Source organism: Dipodomys spectabilis, unplaced genomic scaffold (genome assembly GCF_019054845.1).
Source record: "Dipodomys spectabilis isolate Male_0828 unplaced genomic scaffold, ASM1905484v1 ptg000573l, whole genome shotgun sequence".
In the NCBI taxonomy this organism is placed as follows: domain Eukaryota; kingdom Metazoa; phylum Chordata; class Mammalia; order Rodentia; family Heteromyidae; genus Dipodomys; species Dipodomys spectabilis.
The window spans coordinates 24,354-42,657 of record NW_024871250.1 but is presented as its reverse complement, the minus strand read 5'-3'; the positions used below and the strand labels follow the sequence as shown (position 1 = coordinate 42,657).

At 66.9% G+C, this 18,304-nt stretch overlaps 1 protein-coding gene across 5 annotated transcripts in view; it reads left to right on the top strand.

The window, feature by feature from the left end:
- Eps15l1 (epidermal growth factor receptor pathway substrate 15 like 1) overlaps window positions 1-18,304 on the top strand; it is a 37,285-nt gene that overhangs the window by 8,186 nt on the left and 10,795 nt on the right. For 4 of the 5 annotated variants that reach the window (XM_042670610.1, XM_042670609.1, XM_042670611.1 and 1 more), the window contains exons 5-18: window positions 23-118; window positions 360-422; window positions 3,494-3,619; window positions 4,358-4,417; window positions 6,060-6,293; window positions 7,705-7,862; window positions 8,243-8,399; window positions 9,639-9,724; window positions 9,806-9,878; window positions 10,642-10,803; window positions 12,900-13,097; window positions 14,058-14,186; window positions 17,565-17,688; window positions 17,985-18,035. In XM_042670610.1, the coding sequence (XP_042526544.1) occupies window positions 23-118; window positions 360-422; window positions 3,494-3,619; window positions 4,358-4,417; window positions 6,060-6,293; window positions 7,705-7,862; window positions 8,243-8,399; window positions 9,639-9,724; window positions 9,806-9,878; window positions 10,642-10,803; window positions 12,900-13,097; window positions 14,058-14,186; window positions 17,565-17,688; window positions 17,985-18,035 (1,717 nt within the window). Of the gene's footprint in view, window positions 1-22; window positions 119-359; window positions 423-3,493; window positions 3,620-4,357; window positions 4,418-6,059; window positions 6,294-7,704; window positions 7,863-8,242; window positions 8,400-9,638; window positions 9,725-9,805; window positions 9,879-10,641; window positions 10,804-12,899; window positions 13,098-14,057; window positions 14,229-17,564; window positions 17,689-17,984; window positions 18,036-18,304 lie in introns of those variants that run through there. The other variant, XM_042670614.1, reaches the window with a different exon arrangement.

Below are 18,304 nucleotides of genomic sequence, written 5' to 3'. Positions count from 1 at the left end.
TGACGCGCCCTTTGGCTTGCAGGGCTTCTACGTGGCCCTCAGGCTGGTGGCCTGCGCGCAGAGCGGCCACGAAGTCGCCCTGAGCAACCTGAGTCTCACCATGCCGCCCCCCAAGTTTGTGAGTGTCCTCCCTGCACCCCAGCACGTGCGGCCGGCCTGCTCGCCACTGGCCTCTGTTTGCCCCACTGCCCCATCCCTTCCAGAACCTTCCCAGGCCCCGCGCACCCCTGTGGCACGACATCTGTGCGCGCGTCCATCCCGCAGCCTGGCAGAGGCGCAGCTTCGGCCCTCACCACAGCCCCCCCAGTCAGCGCCGCAGGCCCCTCACCCCCTGACCACAGCCGACCTCTCCTCCCCAGCACGACACCAGCAGCCCGCTGATGGCCACGCCGCCGCCCGCCGACACCCACTGGGCCGTGAGGGTAAGTCCCACCCGGAACCTCACTGGCCCGGGGCCGTTCGGTCCTGTCTAGCCCTGTCTGCAGAGTCTGGTCCTATCCGGTCTTTCCTGTCCTGTCCTGCCTTGTCCAGTCCCGTCCTGTCCTGTCTGGTTCAGCCCTGTCCTGTCCCGTCTGGTCCTGTGACCTCCGCAGTGAGGTGTGCCATCTCCAGCTGCCGCTGGGCCGCACTTGGGTTCCTGCGTCTGTGGCTCCGTGTTGCGGGGCAGCCTGGCGCAGGCTCTCCCTGCTAGGCCCCGTGCCCGCACGCTCGCTTCCCACACAGGGTCTGGCAGTGCCCTGACGCTTCGGCGTGGCTCCCATGCGCGCCTGCCCAGCCTGGGGTGAAGCCATCTGGGTTTTTTTTATTCTTTTTTATGTTTTGCCCCGGCTGGTCTTTTTCTCTTGGTGTTGTCGGTTGTGGGGCTTGAACTCTGGGCCTGGGCGCTGTCCCTGCGCTCTTCAGCTCAAGGCGAGCGCTCCACCGCTGGAGCCACAGCACCATTTCCAGTTTCCTACTGGGTCATTGGAGATAAGAGTCTCACGGTCTTCCCTGCCCGGGCTGGCTTTGAACTGTGATCCTCAGACCTCAGCCTCCTGAGTAGCTGGAATGACAGGCGTGAGCTGCCGGTGCCGGCTGCCCTGGCTGATCTCCAGCCATGATCCTCCTGCGTCAGCCTCCACAGCGCCACTACCCATGGCCATTGTTATTATTTTTTAAATTGCCATGGGGGTCTGGAACTGGGGTCCTTGTTAGCACAGGGCCGCGTGTCCCCCAGCGCCAGCCCCAGAGAGGGGTACGGGGTGTGGGGCGCGGGCTTTTATTTTCGAGAGCAGGTCCTGCTGCAGCAGACCCGTCCTCCGCCAGCTCGCGCCCCGCTGCCCCCACCCCCACCCCCTGCTCTTGCTGGTTGTTCAGAATGGAAATTGGGAGAGCCTGAGCCTGAGTGTGCATGTTTGTGTGTGTGCACGTGCGTGTGCACACGTGTGTCTGCGCATGCGTGCACACCTTCCAGTTTCTCCTGTTGCTCTCATTGGTGTGGCGCTCGCTGCTTTGCGGCCAGCGATTCCCAGCACACGCCCACTATTTGCAAAGACAAGAGGAAGGGTTCTGTGGGTGAGTACGCCTGCGGTCCCAGCCTCTTCGGTGAGGCAGGCCCATCCCGACCTTGCTCTGCTTCTGGAGGAGGTGAGGGAGCAGGCACAGGGTCCCCCCTCGCCCGGGCACCCCCCCTTTCCCGGCCGCCTCCTGAGCTGCCCCGGCCAGGCTCATGTGGCCTTCATAACTGACCCCCCAAGCCCCCTGTGATCGCGTGCACACAAACCCCGCCCCCAGGGCTCCGCGCCCATCTTCTTGCTGTTTTTCTGTTTGTGTCTGTTTTGGGGAAACAAAATCTAGCTACGCAACCCAGGCTGGCCTCGAACTTGATCCTTCTGCCTCCGCTTCCCATCCTCATTCTCACAGGGCACTTTGTTGCAGCTTTGTTCCCTGGGGTGGGTGGGGGTGGGGCGGGAGGGCGCTGGTCCGCAGGGTGGGGTGCGGGGGCTTCTCTCTGGGCAGTGCAGATGCTGCGTGGTCCTGGAAAGGGCTGCCCAGGACCCTATCCCTACTGTGCAGGGGTCCTGGCAGGTGGGGCTGGGTGTGGCAGGATGCAGTGGGAGGGGGCGTAGGGGGGGACGGGACCAGCACCACAGACCCAAGGGGGGCTCTGTTACGCACAGCCCTCCCCTTGTCTGTCTTCTCATTTTATTTTTATTTCCTTGAACTTTTTTTTTTTGGGGGGGGGGGGTCCAGTCGTGGGGCCTGAACTCTGGGCCTGGGCGCTGTCCCTCAGCTCTTCAGCTCGAGGCGAGCGCTCTACCACTTGAACCATAGTGCCACTTCTGGATTTTTTTTTTTTTTTTTGCTTATGTGGTGCTGAGGAATGGAACCCAGGGCCTCAGGCATGCAAGGCAAGCGCTCTACCACTGAGCCACCTTCCTGAAGCGAGTGCCTACACTCCTGCGTCCTAGGCAGGCTCTACCCCCTGAGCCAGCCTCCAGTCGTTTTTACTTCAGTTTTCTCTCCATAGGGCTTTGGGGTAGGCCTGGGCCATGATCTTATTTACAGTTCACACACCTCATCACCCCAGCTTTTTATTGGTTGAGACGGATGCTCGTGAACTGATCTGGCCTTGAACCAAGATCCTGCTGATCTCTGCATCTTGAATAGCAAGGATTACAGGTGTAAGCCATTGTGCTCAGCCTTGACTTTATTTTATTTTTACTGTGCTGAGGAGGGAAGCCAGGGCCTCACCCCTGTTAGTCAAAGGATTTTCCACTCAGCCATCCCCTCAGCCTCAGTGTTTCTTTTGTGCTGATACTGATTCTTGAACTCTGGGCCTGGGCGCTGTCCCTCAGCTCTTCAGCTCAAGGTGAGCGCTCTACCATTTGAGCCACAGCACCACTTCCATCTTTCTGAGCCGTTTACTGGCACGGCCTTCCCTGCCTGGGCTGGCCTTGAACCGCGGCCCTCAGATCTCAGCCTCCTGAGCAGCTGGGATGGCAGGCGCGAGCGCCGGCGCCCAGCTCTACACTTCTTTCAGCACCGGGCCACTGGAGCCACAGTTCTGCTTCTGGCTTTTTCGGTGATTCACCGGAGATGGTCTCAGCCTTCCTGCCCAGGCTTTGAACCGTCGGCCTTAGTGCTCAGCTTCCAGAGTGGCTGGACTGCAGGCGTGAGCACGCTGCCCGGCTCCCGTGTCTTCATGGCTGCAAAACGCATCTCTGTGCGGCGCCCGCCGCCCCGTCCGCGTGGAGCGTTCTCGTCTCCCAGCTCCGCGGCCGTGCGCGGCCGGCTCCAGCCGCAGGCGTGGGCCGAGGAGGGGCCGGACCCCTCGGGGCCCCAGCGGGGGCGCACGCAGGGCCGGCCGCCCCGCCCCGCCCGCCGGGGGCTCGCCCGAGGAGGGGCCGGACCCCTCGGGGCCCCAGCGGGGCGCACGCCGGGCGGGAGGACCTGGGGCTCCCGGGCCGGCCGCCCCGCCCGCGCTCAGGGCCGCTGCTCGCTGCCCCCGCAGGTGGAGGAGAAGGCCAAGTTCGACGGCATCTTTGAGAGTCTCCTGCCCATCAACGGCCTGCTGTCGGGGGACAAGGTGAAGCCGGTGCTCATGAACTCCAAGCTGCCGCTGGACGTGCTGGGCAGGGTGAGGCGCGGCCGGGCCGGGGCGGCCGGGGCCCGGGGCTCGGCGGGAGCGCACAGCCTCGGGACGGCGCCAGGCTGAGTTCGAGTCCCAGAACCAGCACGAAAGGAAACTTGAAATCAAAACCCAGTCCCACGCGCCTGCGCATGCGTGCACTCGTGGAGGCCCCTCCACCGCAGCGTGCTCGTCCACGCGCCTGCGCATGCGTGCACTCGTGGAGGCCCCTCCACCGCAGCGTGCTCGTCCACACGCCTGCGCATGCGTGCACTCGTGGAGGCCCCTCCACCGCAGCGTGCTCGTCCACGCGCCTGCGCATGCGTGCACTCGTGGAGGCCCCTCCACCGCAGCGTGCTCGTCCACGCGCCTGCGCATGCGTGCACTCGTGGAGGCCCCTCCACCGCAGCGTGCTCGTCCACGCGCCTGCGCATGCGTGCACTCGTGGAGGCGCCTGACGTTCCCCGTTCAGCTGCGCCGCTCAGGCTGGAAGGAGAGGCGGAGTCCTGTGGGCTCCTCTCTCAGCCCACGCGTGAGCGCCGCGCGCAGGCTCTGCCGATGGCACCCGGTGGGTCACAGGGCCGGCAGGGTGGGGAGAAGAGTCCTGCGTGGCCGAGGGGAGCCGAGGTTCCCAGAGCGCCCTCCTCAGCCGGGCCCTCGGGGCCGGGCGCCGCTGCCCCCCACACGGAGTGGTCTGGGTCACCCTGCACCCGCGCCCTCGCCGACCCGCCCGGCCTGTGCCCGCAGGTCTGGGACCTCAGCGACATCGACAAGGACGGCCACCTGGACCGGGACGAGTTTGCCGTGGTAGGCCCCGGGCCCCGACCCCCCACCGCCGCACAGCGCCCCCAGATGACAGGCCCCGACCCCCCACCGCCGCACAGCGCCCCCAGATGACAGGCCCCGACCCCCCACCGCCGCACAGCGCCCCCAGATGACGGGCCCCGGGCCCCGACCCCCCACCGCCGCACAGCGCCCCCAGACGACAGGCCCCGACCCCCCACCGCCGCACAGCGCCCCCAGATGACAGACCCCGACCCCCCACCGCCGCACAGCGCCCCCAGATGACAGACCCCGACCCCCCACCGCCGCACAGCGCCCCCAGATGACAGACCCCGACCCCCCACCGCCGCACAGCGCCCCCAGATGACAGGCCCCGGGCCCCCACCGCCGCACAGCGCCCCCAGATGACAGGCCCCGGGCCCCCACCGCCGCACAGCGCCCCCAGATGACAGGCCCCGGGCCCCGACCCCCCACCGCCGCACAGCGCCCCCAGATGACAGGCCCCGACCCCCCACCGCCGCACAGCGCCCCCAGATGACAGGCCCCGGGCCCCCACCGCCGCACAGCGCCCCCAGATGACAGGCCCCGACCCCCCACCGCCGCACAGCGCCCCCAGATGACAGACCCCGACCCCCCACCGCCGCACAGCGCCCCCAGATGACAGGCCCCGGGCCCCGACCCCCCACCGCCGCACAGCGCCCCCAGATGACAGACCCTGACCCCCCACCGCCGCACAGCGCCCCCAGATGACAGGCCCCGACCCCCCACCGCCGCACAGCGCCCCCAGATGACAGACCCCGACCCCCCACCGCCGCACAGCGCCCCCAGATGACAGGCCCCGACCCCCCACCGCCGCACAGCGCCCCCAGATGACAGGCCCCGGGCCCCCACCGCCGCACAGCGCCCCCAGATGACAGGCCCCGACCCCCCACCGCCGCACAGCGCCCCCAGATGACAGGCCCCGGGCCCCCACCGCCGCACAGCGCCCCCAGATGACAGGCCCCGGGCCCCGACCCCCCACCGCCGCACAGCGCCCCCAGATGACAGGCCCCGGGCCCCGACCCCCCCCCCCCCCACACAGAGCCCCCAGGTGACAGACCCCGAGCCCCACCACTGCACAGCGCCCCCAGGTGACAGACCCTGGGTCCCGATGGCCCCCAACCCACAGATGCACAGTGCCTCCAAATGACAGACCCTGGGCCCTGACCCCTCCCACACACACAGAGCGCCCCGCGGTGACAGACCCCGGGCCCCGACACCCCCTCCCACACACACAGAGCCCCCAGGTGACAGACCCCAGGCCCCGACACCCCCCCCAGCCGCACAGTGCCCCCAGATGGCAGACCCCGGGCCCTGGATGGCCCCACACCAAGTGGCAAGGCACAGACCTGTAGTCCCCGCGCCCGGTTGGGTGGCACGGAGCCTCAGAGCCGGGACGCCGGCTAAGCACAGGCGCTGCAGGAGTGGCCCCGCCTTGTAGAACTTTTTGGGTTGTATGTCTGGACCCTGAAGAGACTGAGGAGGGGCAAAGCCTCAGGTGCAGAGGGCGGCTTGGCCGTATGTCCTGGCGCCTGCAGCCCCTGCACAGACAGCGGGACGCCCCACAGGGACCAGGGGCGGGCCCCACGGAGGGGGGCGTGCCCTCACCCCGTGGTCTGGCCCACAGGCCATGCACTTGGTGTACCGGGCGCTGGAGAAGGAGCCGGTGCCCTCCGCGCTGCCCCCCACCCTCATCCCGCCCTCCAAGAGGAAGAAGGCCGTGTTCCCCGGCGCCGTGCCCGTGCTGCCCGCCAGCCCCCCGCCCAAGGACAGCCTGCGCTCCACGCCCTCCCACGGCAGCGTGAGCAGCCTCAACAGCGCGGGCAGCCTGTCCCCCAAGCACGGCGTCAAGCAGCCGCAGGTAACGCGCCGCCAGGCCTGTCCAAGCACCAGGGTCTGGACTCGCGGCCTCGGCTTGCCCAGTGGGCGCGCCGCCGCTGCGGGCCGCGTGTCTGCAGAGGGCCTCGCTTCCCCCCTGCTGCGCCCGGCCTCCACCTGCTTGTCTTGCGGCTCACGTCTTAGCACTGTGCCCGGCACTCTCGAGAAGAGGGTCTCGTGAGCGTTTGTGTCCAGGCTGCCTTTGAACAGCGATCCTCCCATTCTCCCTAGCAGCAAGGGTTACAGCCATGACTTAGGATGAGATAGGTGTTCTTTCTCTCTCTCTCCCCCTCTCTCTTCCCCCCTCCCTCTTCCCCCCTCCCTCTCTCTCTCTCTCTGCCTTAGTGCTTGAACTTAGGGCCTGGGCGCTGTCCCTCAGCTCTTCATCTCAAGGTGAGCACTCTACCACTTGAGCCACAAGCCACTTTTGGTTTTCTCCTGGTTTATCAGAGATTAAGACTCTGAGCGATTATCCTGCCCAGGCTGGCTTTGAGCCTTGATTCCCAGCTCTCAGCCTCCTGAGTAGCTGGGATGTGAGGCGGGAGCCCCTGACACCTGGCTAGTGTCATCTGGCATCAGCGCTCTGGCATGCAGCACCTTCGCCGTTTCCTGTGCGGTAGTGGAGTCCCTCGGCCTCCTGATTTACAAAGAACAAAGGCTCAGCCGGGGGCCGGGCCTCATGGCTGTCATCCAGGCTGCCTGGGAGGCGGAGATGGGAAGGACGGTGTCTGAGGCCAGCCTGCAGAGGCCGGCGGCGCGGGCCTGCAGCCCAGCAACAACGGGAAGGCCAAAACTAGGCCAGCATAAAGCAGGAGTGGGGCCTAGCTCCAGTGGTGCAGGGCCCTGAGCGAGGGCGCAGGCCAGGCCCGCCCTCCAGGCTCCATGTGCCAGGGAGGCTGGGCGTTGCGTTGCCGGGATCGCAGGCCTGTGCTGCCCTGCCCGGCTTGCGTGCCTGCTCCTAGGAAACCAGGGCAGGTGGTGCCGGAGGCCAGGGCCGTGTGCGTGGCCTCCAAGCTCACCCCCCGCGCTCCTGCTTTCCCCGCACCTGTTGGGGGGGGGGGGAGGCGCGTCACTTCCAGTGCGGGGTCAGGGCCGGCCGAGGCGCCCCTCAGTGCCACAGTGCGCAGGTGTGGGCGGGGTGCTGGGGCGGGGCTAAGGCCTGCGAGGGGCTGGGGGCGGGGCTAAGGCCTGCACGGGGGAGAGGGGCGGGGCTAAGGCCTGCATGGGGAGAGGGGCGCTGGGGCGGGGCTAAGGCCTGCACGGGGGGAGAGGGGCGGGGCTAAGGCCTGCATGGGGAGAGGGGCGCTGGGGCGGGGCTAAGGCCTGCGGGGGCGGGGCTAAGGCCTGCGGGGGCGGGGTGCTGGGGCGGGGCTAAGGCCGCCCTCCCCTTGCAGCCGGCCGTGGCCTGGGTGGTGCCCGTGGCGGACAAGCTGCGCTTCGACGAGGTCTTCCTGCAGACCGACCTGGACCTGGACGGCTATGTGAGCGGCCACGAGGTGAAGGACATCTTCATGCACTCCGGCCTCACCCAGAGCCTGCTGGCGCACATCTGGTGAGGCGCGGGCCCGGGGTCAGGGTCAGCCTCCCCCCCTCCACCCCGCGGCGCTGGCCTCCGCCCGGGCCCCGCCAGGCTCCGCGCGGCGCGGCGGGGCTGTGCTCCCAGCGCCCACGGAGGAGGCCCGCGGCCTCCCTCCCTCAGCGCAGGGGCGCGGGGTGTGCCGGCTCTGTGACGGGCCCCCCAGACTCGGACCCCCCTCGCCCGCCTCAGCCCCAAGTAGCGGGGTGCGGGTGCCCCCTGGCCGGTCAGGAGCTGAGGACACCCCTGTGGGCCGGCCCGGCGCCCCTCCGCTGGCCGGCGTGGGGCCCGGGCGGAGGCCGAGGCCGGCCCGCGGTCTGGCGCTCCGTGTGTAACCGCACCCCACGTTTCTCCAGGGCCCTGGCCGATACGAGGCAAACGGGGAAGCTAAGCAAAGACCAATTCGCGCTCGCTATGTATTTCATTCAGCAGAAGGTCAGCAAGGGCGTGGACCCGCCGCAGGTCCTCTCGCCGGACATGGTCCCGCCCTCGGAGAGAGGCGCGCCCCTGCCGGTGAGTGCGCCCCGCCCCGCCTCCTCGCGACCCCGACCCCCCTCTGTGCCCCAGCCACGCCCCGCCTCCCCGGCCGACCCCGACCCCCCTCTGTGCCCCAGCCACGCCCCGCCTCCCCTGCCGACCCCGACCCCCCTCTGTGCCCCAGCCACGCCCCGCCTCCCCGGCCCGACCCCGACCCCCCTCTGTGCCCCAGCCATGCCCCGCCTCCCAGGCCCGACCCCCCTCTGCAACAGGCCACGCCCCCGCTCCCTGTGGTCCCGGACCCGACCCCCCTCTGCCCCAGGCCACGCCCCCGCTCCCTGTGGTCCCGGACCCGCCCCCGCTGTGCCCCAGGCCACGCCCCCGCTCCCTGTGGTCCGTACCCGCCCCCGCTGTGCCCCAGGCCACGCCCCCGCTCCCTGTGGTCCCGGACCCGCCCCCGCTGTGCCCCAGGCCACGCCCCCGCTCCCTGTGGTCCGGACCCGCCCCCGCTGTGCCCCAGGCCACGCCCCCGCTCCCTGTGGTCCCGGACCCGCCCCTGCTCTGTGCCCCAGGCCACGCCCCCGCTCCCTGTGGTCCGGACCCGCCCCCGCTGTGCCCCAGGCCACGCCCCCGCTCCCTGTGGTCCGGACCCGCCCCTGCTCTGTGCCCCAGGCCACGCCCCCGCTCCCTGTGGTCCGGACCCGCCCCCGTTGTGCCTCAGGCCACGCCCCCGCTCCCTGTGGTCCGGACCCGCCCCTGCTCTGTGCCTCAGGCCACGCCCCCCGCTCCCTGTGGTCCGGACCCGCCCCCGCTGTGCCCCCAGGCCACGCCCCCCGCTCCCTGTGGTCCGGACCCGCCCCCCGCTGTGCCCCAGGCCACGCCCCCGCTCCCTGTGGTCCTGGACCCGCCCCCCGCTGTGCCCCCAGGCCACGCCCCCGCTCCCTGTGGTCCGGACCCGCCCCTGATGCTTGTGGCCCTGCTCCTGGCCCACTATGGACCCCAGGTCCCGCCCCCTATGGTCCCTCCTCCTGCATCCTAGGCCCCACCCCCGCAGCCCAGGCCCTGCCCCATCCCCGTGGCCCTGCCCCTGCAGCCCAAGCCTCACCCCATCCCTGTAACCCTGCACCCTGCAGCCCAGGCAAGGTGGTGCTGCCCCTCCCGTCCCCAGGGCCCGGATGGCTGCGGGTGTCCTTGCCCCGCACTGAGACCTCCAGAGCCCACCCTGCGCCCCAGTCCCGGTGCCGCCGCCCTCAGTGACGGCCTGTCTGACCCTAGGACAGCTCCAGCTCGCTGGGCCCCGGGGAGTTCACGGGAGTGAAGGAGCTGGACGACATCAGCCAGGAGATCGCCCAGCTGCAGAGGTGTGGGCTGGCCCTGGCAGCGGGCGGGCCGGCGCCTGTGCTGGACCTCATTTCTCACTCACTCGTTTGTCTTGGTCTCAGGGAGAAGTTCTCCCTGGAACAGGACATTCGGGAGAAGGAGGAGGCGATCCGACAGAAAACCAGTGAAGTCCAGGTATCGCCATCCTCTGGGGGCCAGGCCCAGAACTCGGGGCTTCTCAGTCACCCATAAGATGTTGTGGTTCTGGGGAAAGAGCCAGGGGCTAGAGCCCACCAGGAGAGCGCCCATGAGAGTCTGTCTCCAGCCAGCTCCATTTGCTTTCCCCCTCCTTCCCTTTCTCTATCTCTTTCTTTGTCTGAATTCAGGGCTCACGATTGTTTGGCTTCCTTGCTCAGCTACCGCTCTGTTCTTTGAATCACACCTCAATTTTTTGTTGGTTACCTGAAGATGGAATCCCCAGAACTTTCCTGCCTGGGCTGACTTCAATCTTTGATCCTCTAAATCTCAGCCTCCTACGTAGTTATGATCACAGGCCCAAGCCACCAATACTTGGCTCAGTGCACCATTATTTTGTGTGCCAATCGTAGGACTTAAACTCAGGGCCTGAGTGCTATCACTTAGCCTTTTTGCTCTCTGAGCCTTTTTGCGCTCTGTTATTTGAGCCACAGCTCCACTTCCAGCTTTTTGGTGGTCCACTGAAGATCAGAATCTCATGGACGTGGCTGCCTGGGCTGGTTCTGAACCGCGGTCCTCAGATCCTCAGCCTTTTGAGTAGCTGGGATTGCAGGTGTGAGCCCCCAGCGCCAGGCCGCCCTCCCCCCTTCCCCCCCTGCGCTGATTTGTCATCCGGGTCATCATGAGCTGACTTTGTGTCATCCGGGTCATCATGAGCTGACTTTGTCATGATCCCAAGCCCGTGCCCACCCCTGTCCCCCAGGAACTCCAGAACGACCTGGACAGGGAGACAAGCAGCCTGCAGGAGCTGGAGGCGCAGAAGCAGGATGCGCAGGACCGCCTGGATGAGATGGACCAGCAGAAGGCCAAGCTCCGAGACATGCTGAGCGACGTCAGGCAGAAGTGCCAGGACGAGACCCAGATGGTGTGTGTGACCCCCACCCACACACGACCTAATGTGACCCCACCTCCCCACACACTGACCTCCTGTGACCCCCACCTCCCCACACACTGACCTCCTGTGACCCCCACCTCCCCACACACTGACCTCCTGTGACCCCCACCTCCCCACACACTGACCTCCTGTGACCCCCACCCACACACTGACCTCCTGTGACCCCCACCTCCCCACACACTGACCTCCTGTGACCCCCACCCACACACTGACCTCCTGTGACCCCACACACGACCTCCTGTGACCCCCCACACCCACACACGACCTCCCATGACCCCCCACACGCACACACGACCTCCTGTGACCCCACCTCCCCACAGACCTCCTGTGACCCCACCTCTCCACACACTGACCTCCTGTGACCCCCCACACCCACACACGACCTCCTGTGACCCCACCCCACACCCACTGACCTCCTGTGACCCCCCACACCCACACACAACCTCCTGTGACCCCACCCCACACACTGACCTCCTGTGACCCCACCCCACACCCACACACTGACCTCCTGTGACCCCACCTCCCCACACACTGACCTCCTGTGACCCCCACCCACACACTGACCTCCTGTGACCCCCACCCACACACTGACCTCCTGTGACCCCACCTCCCCACACACTGACCTCCTGTGACCCCCCACCCCACACGACCTCCTGTGACCCCACCTCCCCACACACTGACCTCCTGTGACCCCACCTCCCCACACACTGACCTCCTGTGACCCCACCTCCCCACACACTGACCTCCTGTGACCCCACCTCCCCACACACTGACCTCCTGTGACCCCCCCACACCCACACACGACCTCCCGTGACCCCCCACACCCACACACGACCTCCCGTGACCCCCCACACCCACACACGACCTCCCGTGACCCCACCTCCCCACACACTGACCTCCTGTGACCCCACCTCCCCACACACTGATCTCCTGTGACCCCCCCACACCCACACACGACCTCCTGTGACCCCCCACACCCACACACTGACCTCCTGTGACCCCACCACACACTGACCTCTTGTGACCCCACCTCCCCACACTGACCTCCTGTGACCCCACCTCCCCACACCCCAAGGCCCCAGGCCTGGGACGCACAGAGCGGGGTGCAGCCCCCCTCCTGTCCGTGCTGCTCGCCATGCGTGGGCATCAAGCAACCCTGAGAGCCACGCCCTCCCTGTGCACCTGGGCGGGATGAACCCCTCCCCCCCCCCACCGCCCGCCTTTCTGCATTTGGGGGTGGAGACTCCACCCTGAGGCAGCTCTGGGCTGGGCTGCTTTCTAGGGTGAGGAGCTGCCGTTCCTGCCACTCTCATTTTCCTGTCCCCGTCCCGGCTTTGTGCTCAGGGAGTGGCTTTCTCCGCTGCCCGGTCCCACTTCCAGCCCTGGATTTTTGTGGTGGTTTTGTTCAGGTCCTGGGACCTGAACTCAGGACCTGAGCTTCTTTTTGCTCAAGGCTGGTGCTCTGCCACTTGAGCCACAGTGCCACTTCGGGCTTTTTCTGTGTATGTGGTACTGAGGACTGGAACCCAGGACTTGATGCATGCTAGCAAGCGCTCGACCACTGAGCGGCCTTCCCAGCCCCTTGTTGGGTATTTTTTGGATTGGCTGTCTCTCCTTCAGGCGCTTCCTGGGCGCGACCTGCCTGTTAGGCTGACTTGTGTGGCTGGGACAGCAGGCGAGAGCCCCAGTCCCTCCTGCTCCTCCTTTGACAAGGGCTCTTGGGGCTTTGTGCCCGGGCTGGCCGCCAGCCATGGTACTTATCACAGCCTGCTGAGCACCTCACGCCCTGGTGCCTGGCTGGGTCTTCCGCTATAGACTTATTTTACATTAAGTATTCACGTCTATACACACATTAAAGAGAAAGGGACCTAGGGGCCAGCTCTCCTCCCCCCTCGAGGCTGGCCTGCGTTGGGCACCTTCCTGCCTCTGCCCTCTGGGATTGCAGGCCAGTGGCCCATCTCCGGCTCTGGGTATGAGCTGACGTCTCACACCTGTGCTGGTAGGCGAGTCTGTCTGTCTGTGTGCGTGGTCGCTGGCAGCTGAGTGCCTTTGTCCCCTTCTTTCAGATCTCATCGCTGAAAACGCAAATCCAGTCTCAGGAGTCGGACCTGAGGAGCCAGGAGGAGGACCTGAGCCGCGCCCGGGCAGAGCTCACGCGCCTGCAGCAGGAGGAGACGCAGCTGGAGCAGAGCGTGCAGGCCGGGCGCGCGCAGCTGGACACCATCATCAAGTCCCTCCAGTCCACGCAGGACGAAATCAGCCAGGTACAGCGGAGGCTGCGCGCATGCGCGCGATTCACACCTTCTCCTCCCATCTGGCCCCCCATGCTGGGATGTCGGGCATGGGCCGCTCTGTCCCGAGGCCCTCAGGAGAGCAGCGTCTCCACGCGTCCCCTCAATCCCGACTGGCCCCCGTGTCCCCCGCTCAGCCTCCTACACAGCCCCGCCACGGTGCCCAGCTGGGAGTCGCCAAGGGCTCTCGCAGTCTGGCACAATCCATGGGCCTCCCATTTTCAGCCTTCGAGGGAGCTAGGGTTACAGGCGTGAGCCTCAGCCCTGCCTACTCGGTATTTCTGGGGCTCTGGTTTTTTGGAGAGACAGAAACAGCAGTTAGTTAACGGTCTGAGGTCACAGGAGATCATGGCGGGTAAAATGTGCAGCCGCCCCCCGTGCCCAGCTCAGACCCCAATCCCTGCCGCTCTGGGAACTGAGGGCTAAGGATTACATGTGAAGATTGGGTAGAAAGATCTACAAGGTTCCATCTCCATTAACCTGTAAAAAGCCAGTCAGGAGGCATGGTTTAAGTGGTAGAGCAGCAGCCTGAGGCCCTGGGTTTTGTTTTTGGTTTTGTCGGTCATGGGGCTTGAACTCGGCCTGGGCAACACCACTTCCTGTTCTTTGGTAGTTAATTGGAGATCAGAGTTTTAGGGACTTTCTTGCCTGGGCTGGCTTTGAACCTCGATCCTCAGATCTCAGCCTCCTGAGTAGCTAGGATGACAAGCGTGAGCCAGCAGTGCCCAGCTGAAGCCCTGGGTTATAATACCCAGTACTGGGAGGGAGGGAGGGAGGGAGGTAGGAAGCAAGGAAGGAAGGAGCAGGCGTACAGGCTTGGCGTCTGCCAGGGGAAATCATGATGAGCCAGGGAGAGTGGTGTGGGCTCAACAGGAGCAGGTGGGGGGCAGGAGGGGACACAGGGCAGCCCCCCACGCCCGTGCTCTGCCGCAGGCCCGGAGCGCGCTGGCACAGCTGCAGGAGAGCCGCGCGGAGGCGCCGCGTGGCGTGGCGCGGCGCGAGCGGGCGCTGGACGGCGCGGGCCCGGCCGCCCCGGCTGACGGCGGTGGATTTGGAGCCATGGTAACGGTGGAGTAGACGCGGCCGCGCCTGCAGCCCTGGCAGGTGCCCACGATGCCATCCTCGCCCCACCCCACGCCCCGTCCCGTCCCGCCCCACTGCCCTCGCTCCGCTCGGCTCCGCTCGCTGCCTAACAACTGGCCCAGGCCTCAGCCTGCCGGGCCTCCTGCGCCCCGAGGCCGCGGTTGGGCCTTGGTCTCTGGGTCTCTCGGTCTGTCATCCACCTCTGCGGTCTGCCTTCCTCCTCCTGCCCCTCGGGCTTGGGCTGGCCTCGGCCTCCCTCTCCTCATCCTCCTAACCTCTTCCTTCGCCGCCACCTCCTCTCTTCTCTACCCGCTGCTCTGCTTGCGCCGCCGCCCGCCCTGCGCATGCTTGGCGGCTCTGCGGCCCTGGGGGCCCTGGTGCCCTGGTGGCCCTGGCGGCTCTGGGGGCTCTGGGGGCTAGGTGTCCAGGCGGGCTTGATTGACAGCATCTTCCTCCCACCCCTCATCTGGCCACTTCCTCCTTCCGGGAAGGAGCGCCGCGTGGGGAGCCGCCCGGCCGCGCACCTGGGGTCTGCGTTGTAATAAACACTGTGAACCGGTGCCGTTCCCTCCTGCGTCGCCGGCACAGCCTCTGCGGCTCCTTGGGGTCCAGCGGGGAGCCGGCTCCCCCAGGATCGGGAAGCCACCACCGGGCCTCTAGAACTTTCTAGGAACGGCTCTCTTCAAGTTCCTAGTTTAGAGTTAGATTTACACAGAGTGACTACGTGCGCACACTCAGGGCCTGGGCGCTTCTCCTTTCCACTCAAGGCTGGCGCTCTGCCACGTGAGCCACAGCTCCTCCTCCAGCCTTTTGCTGGTTCATTGGAGATAAGAGCCTCCATGTTTCTGCCGTGGCTGGCGTCAGACCCCGGTGCTGCGCCCTCCACCTCCTCGGGCGTGGGGGTTGCAGGCATGAGCCACCGGCCCGGCCCGGCCCGCCACAGGTCTCGAAGCCGCGTGTGTGTGTGTGTGTGTGTGTGTGTGTTGATTCGCCTCTTTATTTAGTGGTGCGGGACGACCCACGCCCAGAGCCCTGTTCACATCACCCAGGGCCAGCCGACCACCCACCACACAGCGGGGCTGCAGCTTCCCACCCCGCCCCGTGCCGTCAGGGCCTTACCAGCAGAGCCTCCAGGCGGCTGCCCAGCCTCCGCTCACCCGAAATCCATGGCGTGTGCATGCCCCAGCCGCCCACCCCTGCCCACTCAGCCGCCTGCTCACACTGGCACGCCACCACGTGAGCCGCAGCCCACTTCTGGCGTCTTAGTAGTTTATGGGAGATGAGAGTCCCATGGACTTTTCTGCCCGCTGTCTTGGTGCCCCGATCTCCGATCTCAGCCTCCGGGTAGCCAGGATGACAGGCGGGAGCCCTGCACCTTTTAAAGGACAGAATGTCGCCCGAACGGCTGAGAGCCCCGCAGAGTTGGCGCGAGTGTTTCCTAAGCAGGCAGAGGGGTGGCCGCGGCTCGGGACGCCAGGCCCACGTCCCTCGGGACAGCCCAGCGCAGCCGTGCACCGCAGCGGCGGATGCATCCAGCGGCCATGGGCCACGGTGGTGTCTCCAGGACCCCTCCAGGACCCCACAGCTCCTGAGATGGAGGAGACGGACTCAGTCTCCCCCAGTCAGCAAAGGGGCGGAGTAGTTTTCCCTGCTACCTCCTGGAGCACTGGAACGCTGGACCGCGCCATGCCAGCTTGTGTCACGGGGGGGAGAGGGGGGGTTAGTGGGGTAGTGTGCCCACAGCCCACGTGTTCCTGTGTCTTGCGTCCCATGGTGTGCCCCTCCACAGGCGGGTGAACCCACCTGCAGACGCACCACCTCAACTCACTGGAAGCTTCCATTCTGACGTCATGCTGTTTTTATGGGTTTTATGTTTTTCTTTGGGCGCTATCGGAGTTCGACTTGGAGGCCTTGCTCTTGATAAGTCAGTGCTGCTAAGACCCTCTGGGCACTGGCTGTGTTTGAGATAGGGTCTCCTTTCCTGTCCAGACCCTGTTCCCATTGAGGCTGCGATCAGGGGTGCGCGCCCCTCTTCCCAGCTTTGGTTGAGCCGGCCTCTCAAGGACTTGTCTGCCCCTGGCTGGCCTGCAGCCTCCACGTGTCTGCTGGGGCCGGCCTCCAATCAGGATCCTTGTGAGTGAGCCTCTCCAGTAGGCAGGACCGCAGGCGTGAGCCTCGCACTCGGCTCGGCCCTGACCTGCTTCCTCTTCTCTTGGCTCTCAAGTCTCAGGCCCATGCTGGCCGGGGCAGGACTTGGACCCCGCGCTCTTGGGTGGGGTGAGCGCAGCTCCCGGGCCTCAGCGGGGACGCTCGTGGGAGCTGAGAGCCACGGGCACTCAGCCCTCGGAGCCGTCTGTCTGTCTGTCTGTCTCGCGCTTGCCTCAGCACTGGCTGGGCCTCCCCTCGGGGGCAGCCAGTGCGGCGGCGCCAGGCGCTGCGTCCCAGGTCAGCGGTCTCCACGTCCTCCGCAGCCTGGGCTGGGAAAGAGGCCATCGCGCCACAGCCCAGATCCAGCGCCGCCGCCCCGCCCTCCTGCCTCCTCAACCCAGCGCTCGGCGCCTCCCAAACCCTCCATCCTCCTTCATCCGGTGCTCCTGGGCACATGCCCAGTGCGGAGGCTGTAGCCCTCGGTTCTTTTCTAAACCCAGCACCCCTGGGGTGCGCTGGCCACAGCAGCCTTGTTATAATACGTCTTTGGGGGCCTTTAACCACTCCCACACTGTCACCTGCGTTCTCAGCCGCCTGCCAGGCCTGGCAAGCCGCGCCCATCCTCCTCCCCCTCCACCTCCCCGCGAGCTGGTGCTGCAGGCGCGCGCCCCGGCGCCCAGCCCACAGTAAGCCGGGACTGAAGATGTCATTCTGCTCAGACATTAAGCTTCGCCCTCCTCACGGTCTCTCAGGGTGCTGAGCACAGCCCTGGCGTCCCCCTCCAGGGCTTCTGCGCCCCCAGTGCCTGGCTCCGGATCTCACTCACTTCTCCCTTTCCTTTTCTTCCTTTTGTGGCAACTGGGGGGGGGTTGAACTCACACGGGCTCCTGCTCAGGAGGGCAGGCCTCTGCACTGGAGCCACGCCCACTGCCGGCCACGCCCGCCGCTCCCTGCCGTGCCCAGGGCCGGCTGGCTGGGGGGGGGGGGGGGCGCGGTCCTTCCTGCGCGGCTGCGGCGGGCATGCGGGTTGCCTCCACTCGGTGAACTGTTTTAGTTGCTCCAGGCTTACCCGCCGCACCCGTGTTGCCCAGTGCCCGCCGTCCTCTCCCGTGGCATCCGGGGTGGCTGGACAGGCGGAGGTCGGGCCGGGGCGTGCTCTGGTCCTCCGTGGCAGTGACCAGCGCCGTCCTGTCCGCTCCGCCGCTCCAGGACGATCCTTTCAAGAGCAAAGCCCTGCTGTTCAGCGGCAGCGCGCAGGAGCTGCCAGCCGACCCCTTCCAGGCCGACGACCCCTTCCAGACCGACCCCTTCAAGGGAGCCGACCCCTTCAAAGGTACGCGGGCCCGCCGGCCCGCACCCTGCGCCCGCGCTCTGACGGGAGCGGGCAGCCGCCCCGGGGGTCCGCACCTGCACGCGCTGCCCGTGGGGTCGGCGGCCTCGGCCCCCAGCAGCGGGCATCAGCGCGTGCCCACGCGGGGAAGGGCAGGCGGCGTGATTCGGGGGCCGGCGCTCCCTCCGGTCCACGCTCGCGACCCCCCAGCTGTGTCCACCCCGTCGGGGCCGGGTGGGAGTTTCCTCCTCCCGAAGCTGGGCGGGCCCAAGTATTGTTCCTCCCCCTGCCCCCTGTAGGCGACCCGTTCCAGAACGATCCATTTGTGGAGCAGCAGACAGCGATCACAGGTATGGTGGCAAAGGTGACACGGCCTGGGGTGGGGTGGGGTGGGGCGGGGCGGGGCGGTGGCTCTCAGGCCACACCCTCACAAGGGGGGGTGGCGGCTGCTGGCACAGATGGCGGCCCTCCACACCACACAGGACCCTGCCTGGTAGCAGGTGGATTTTATTCTCTTGAGATGCTCACCTCCATGTGTGCGAGCTGGTGCCAGGCCTTGAGCGCAAGGCCTCATGCTGGCTAAGCAGGGGCTGCTCTGCTTGGGGTGTGTGGCCAGGCT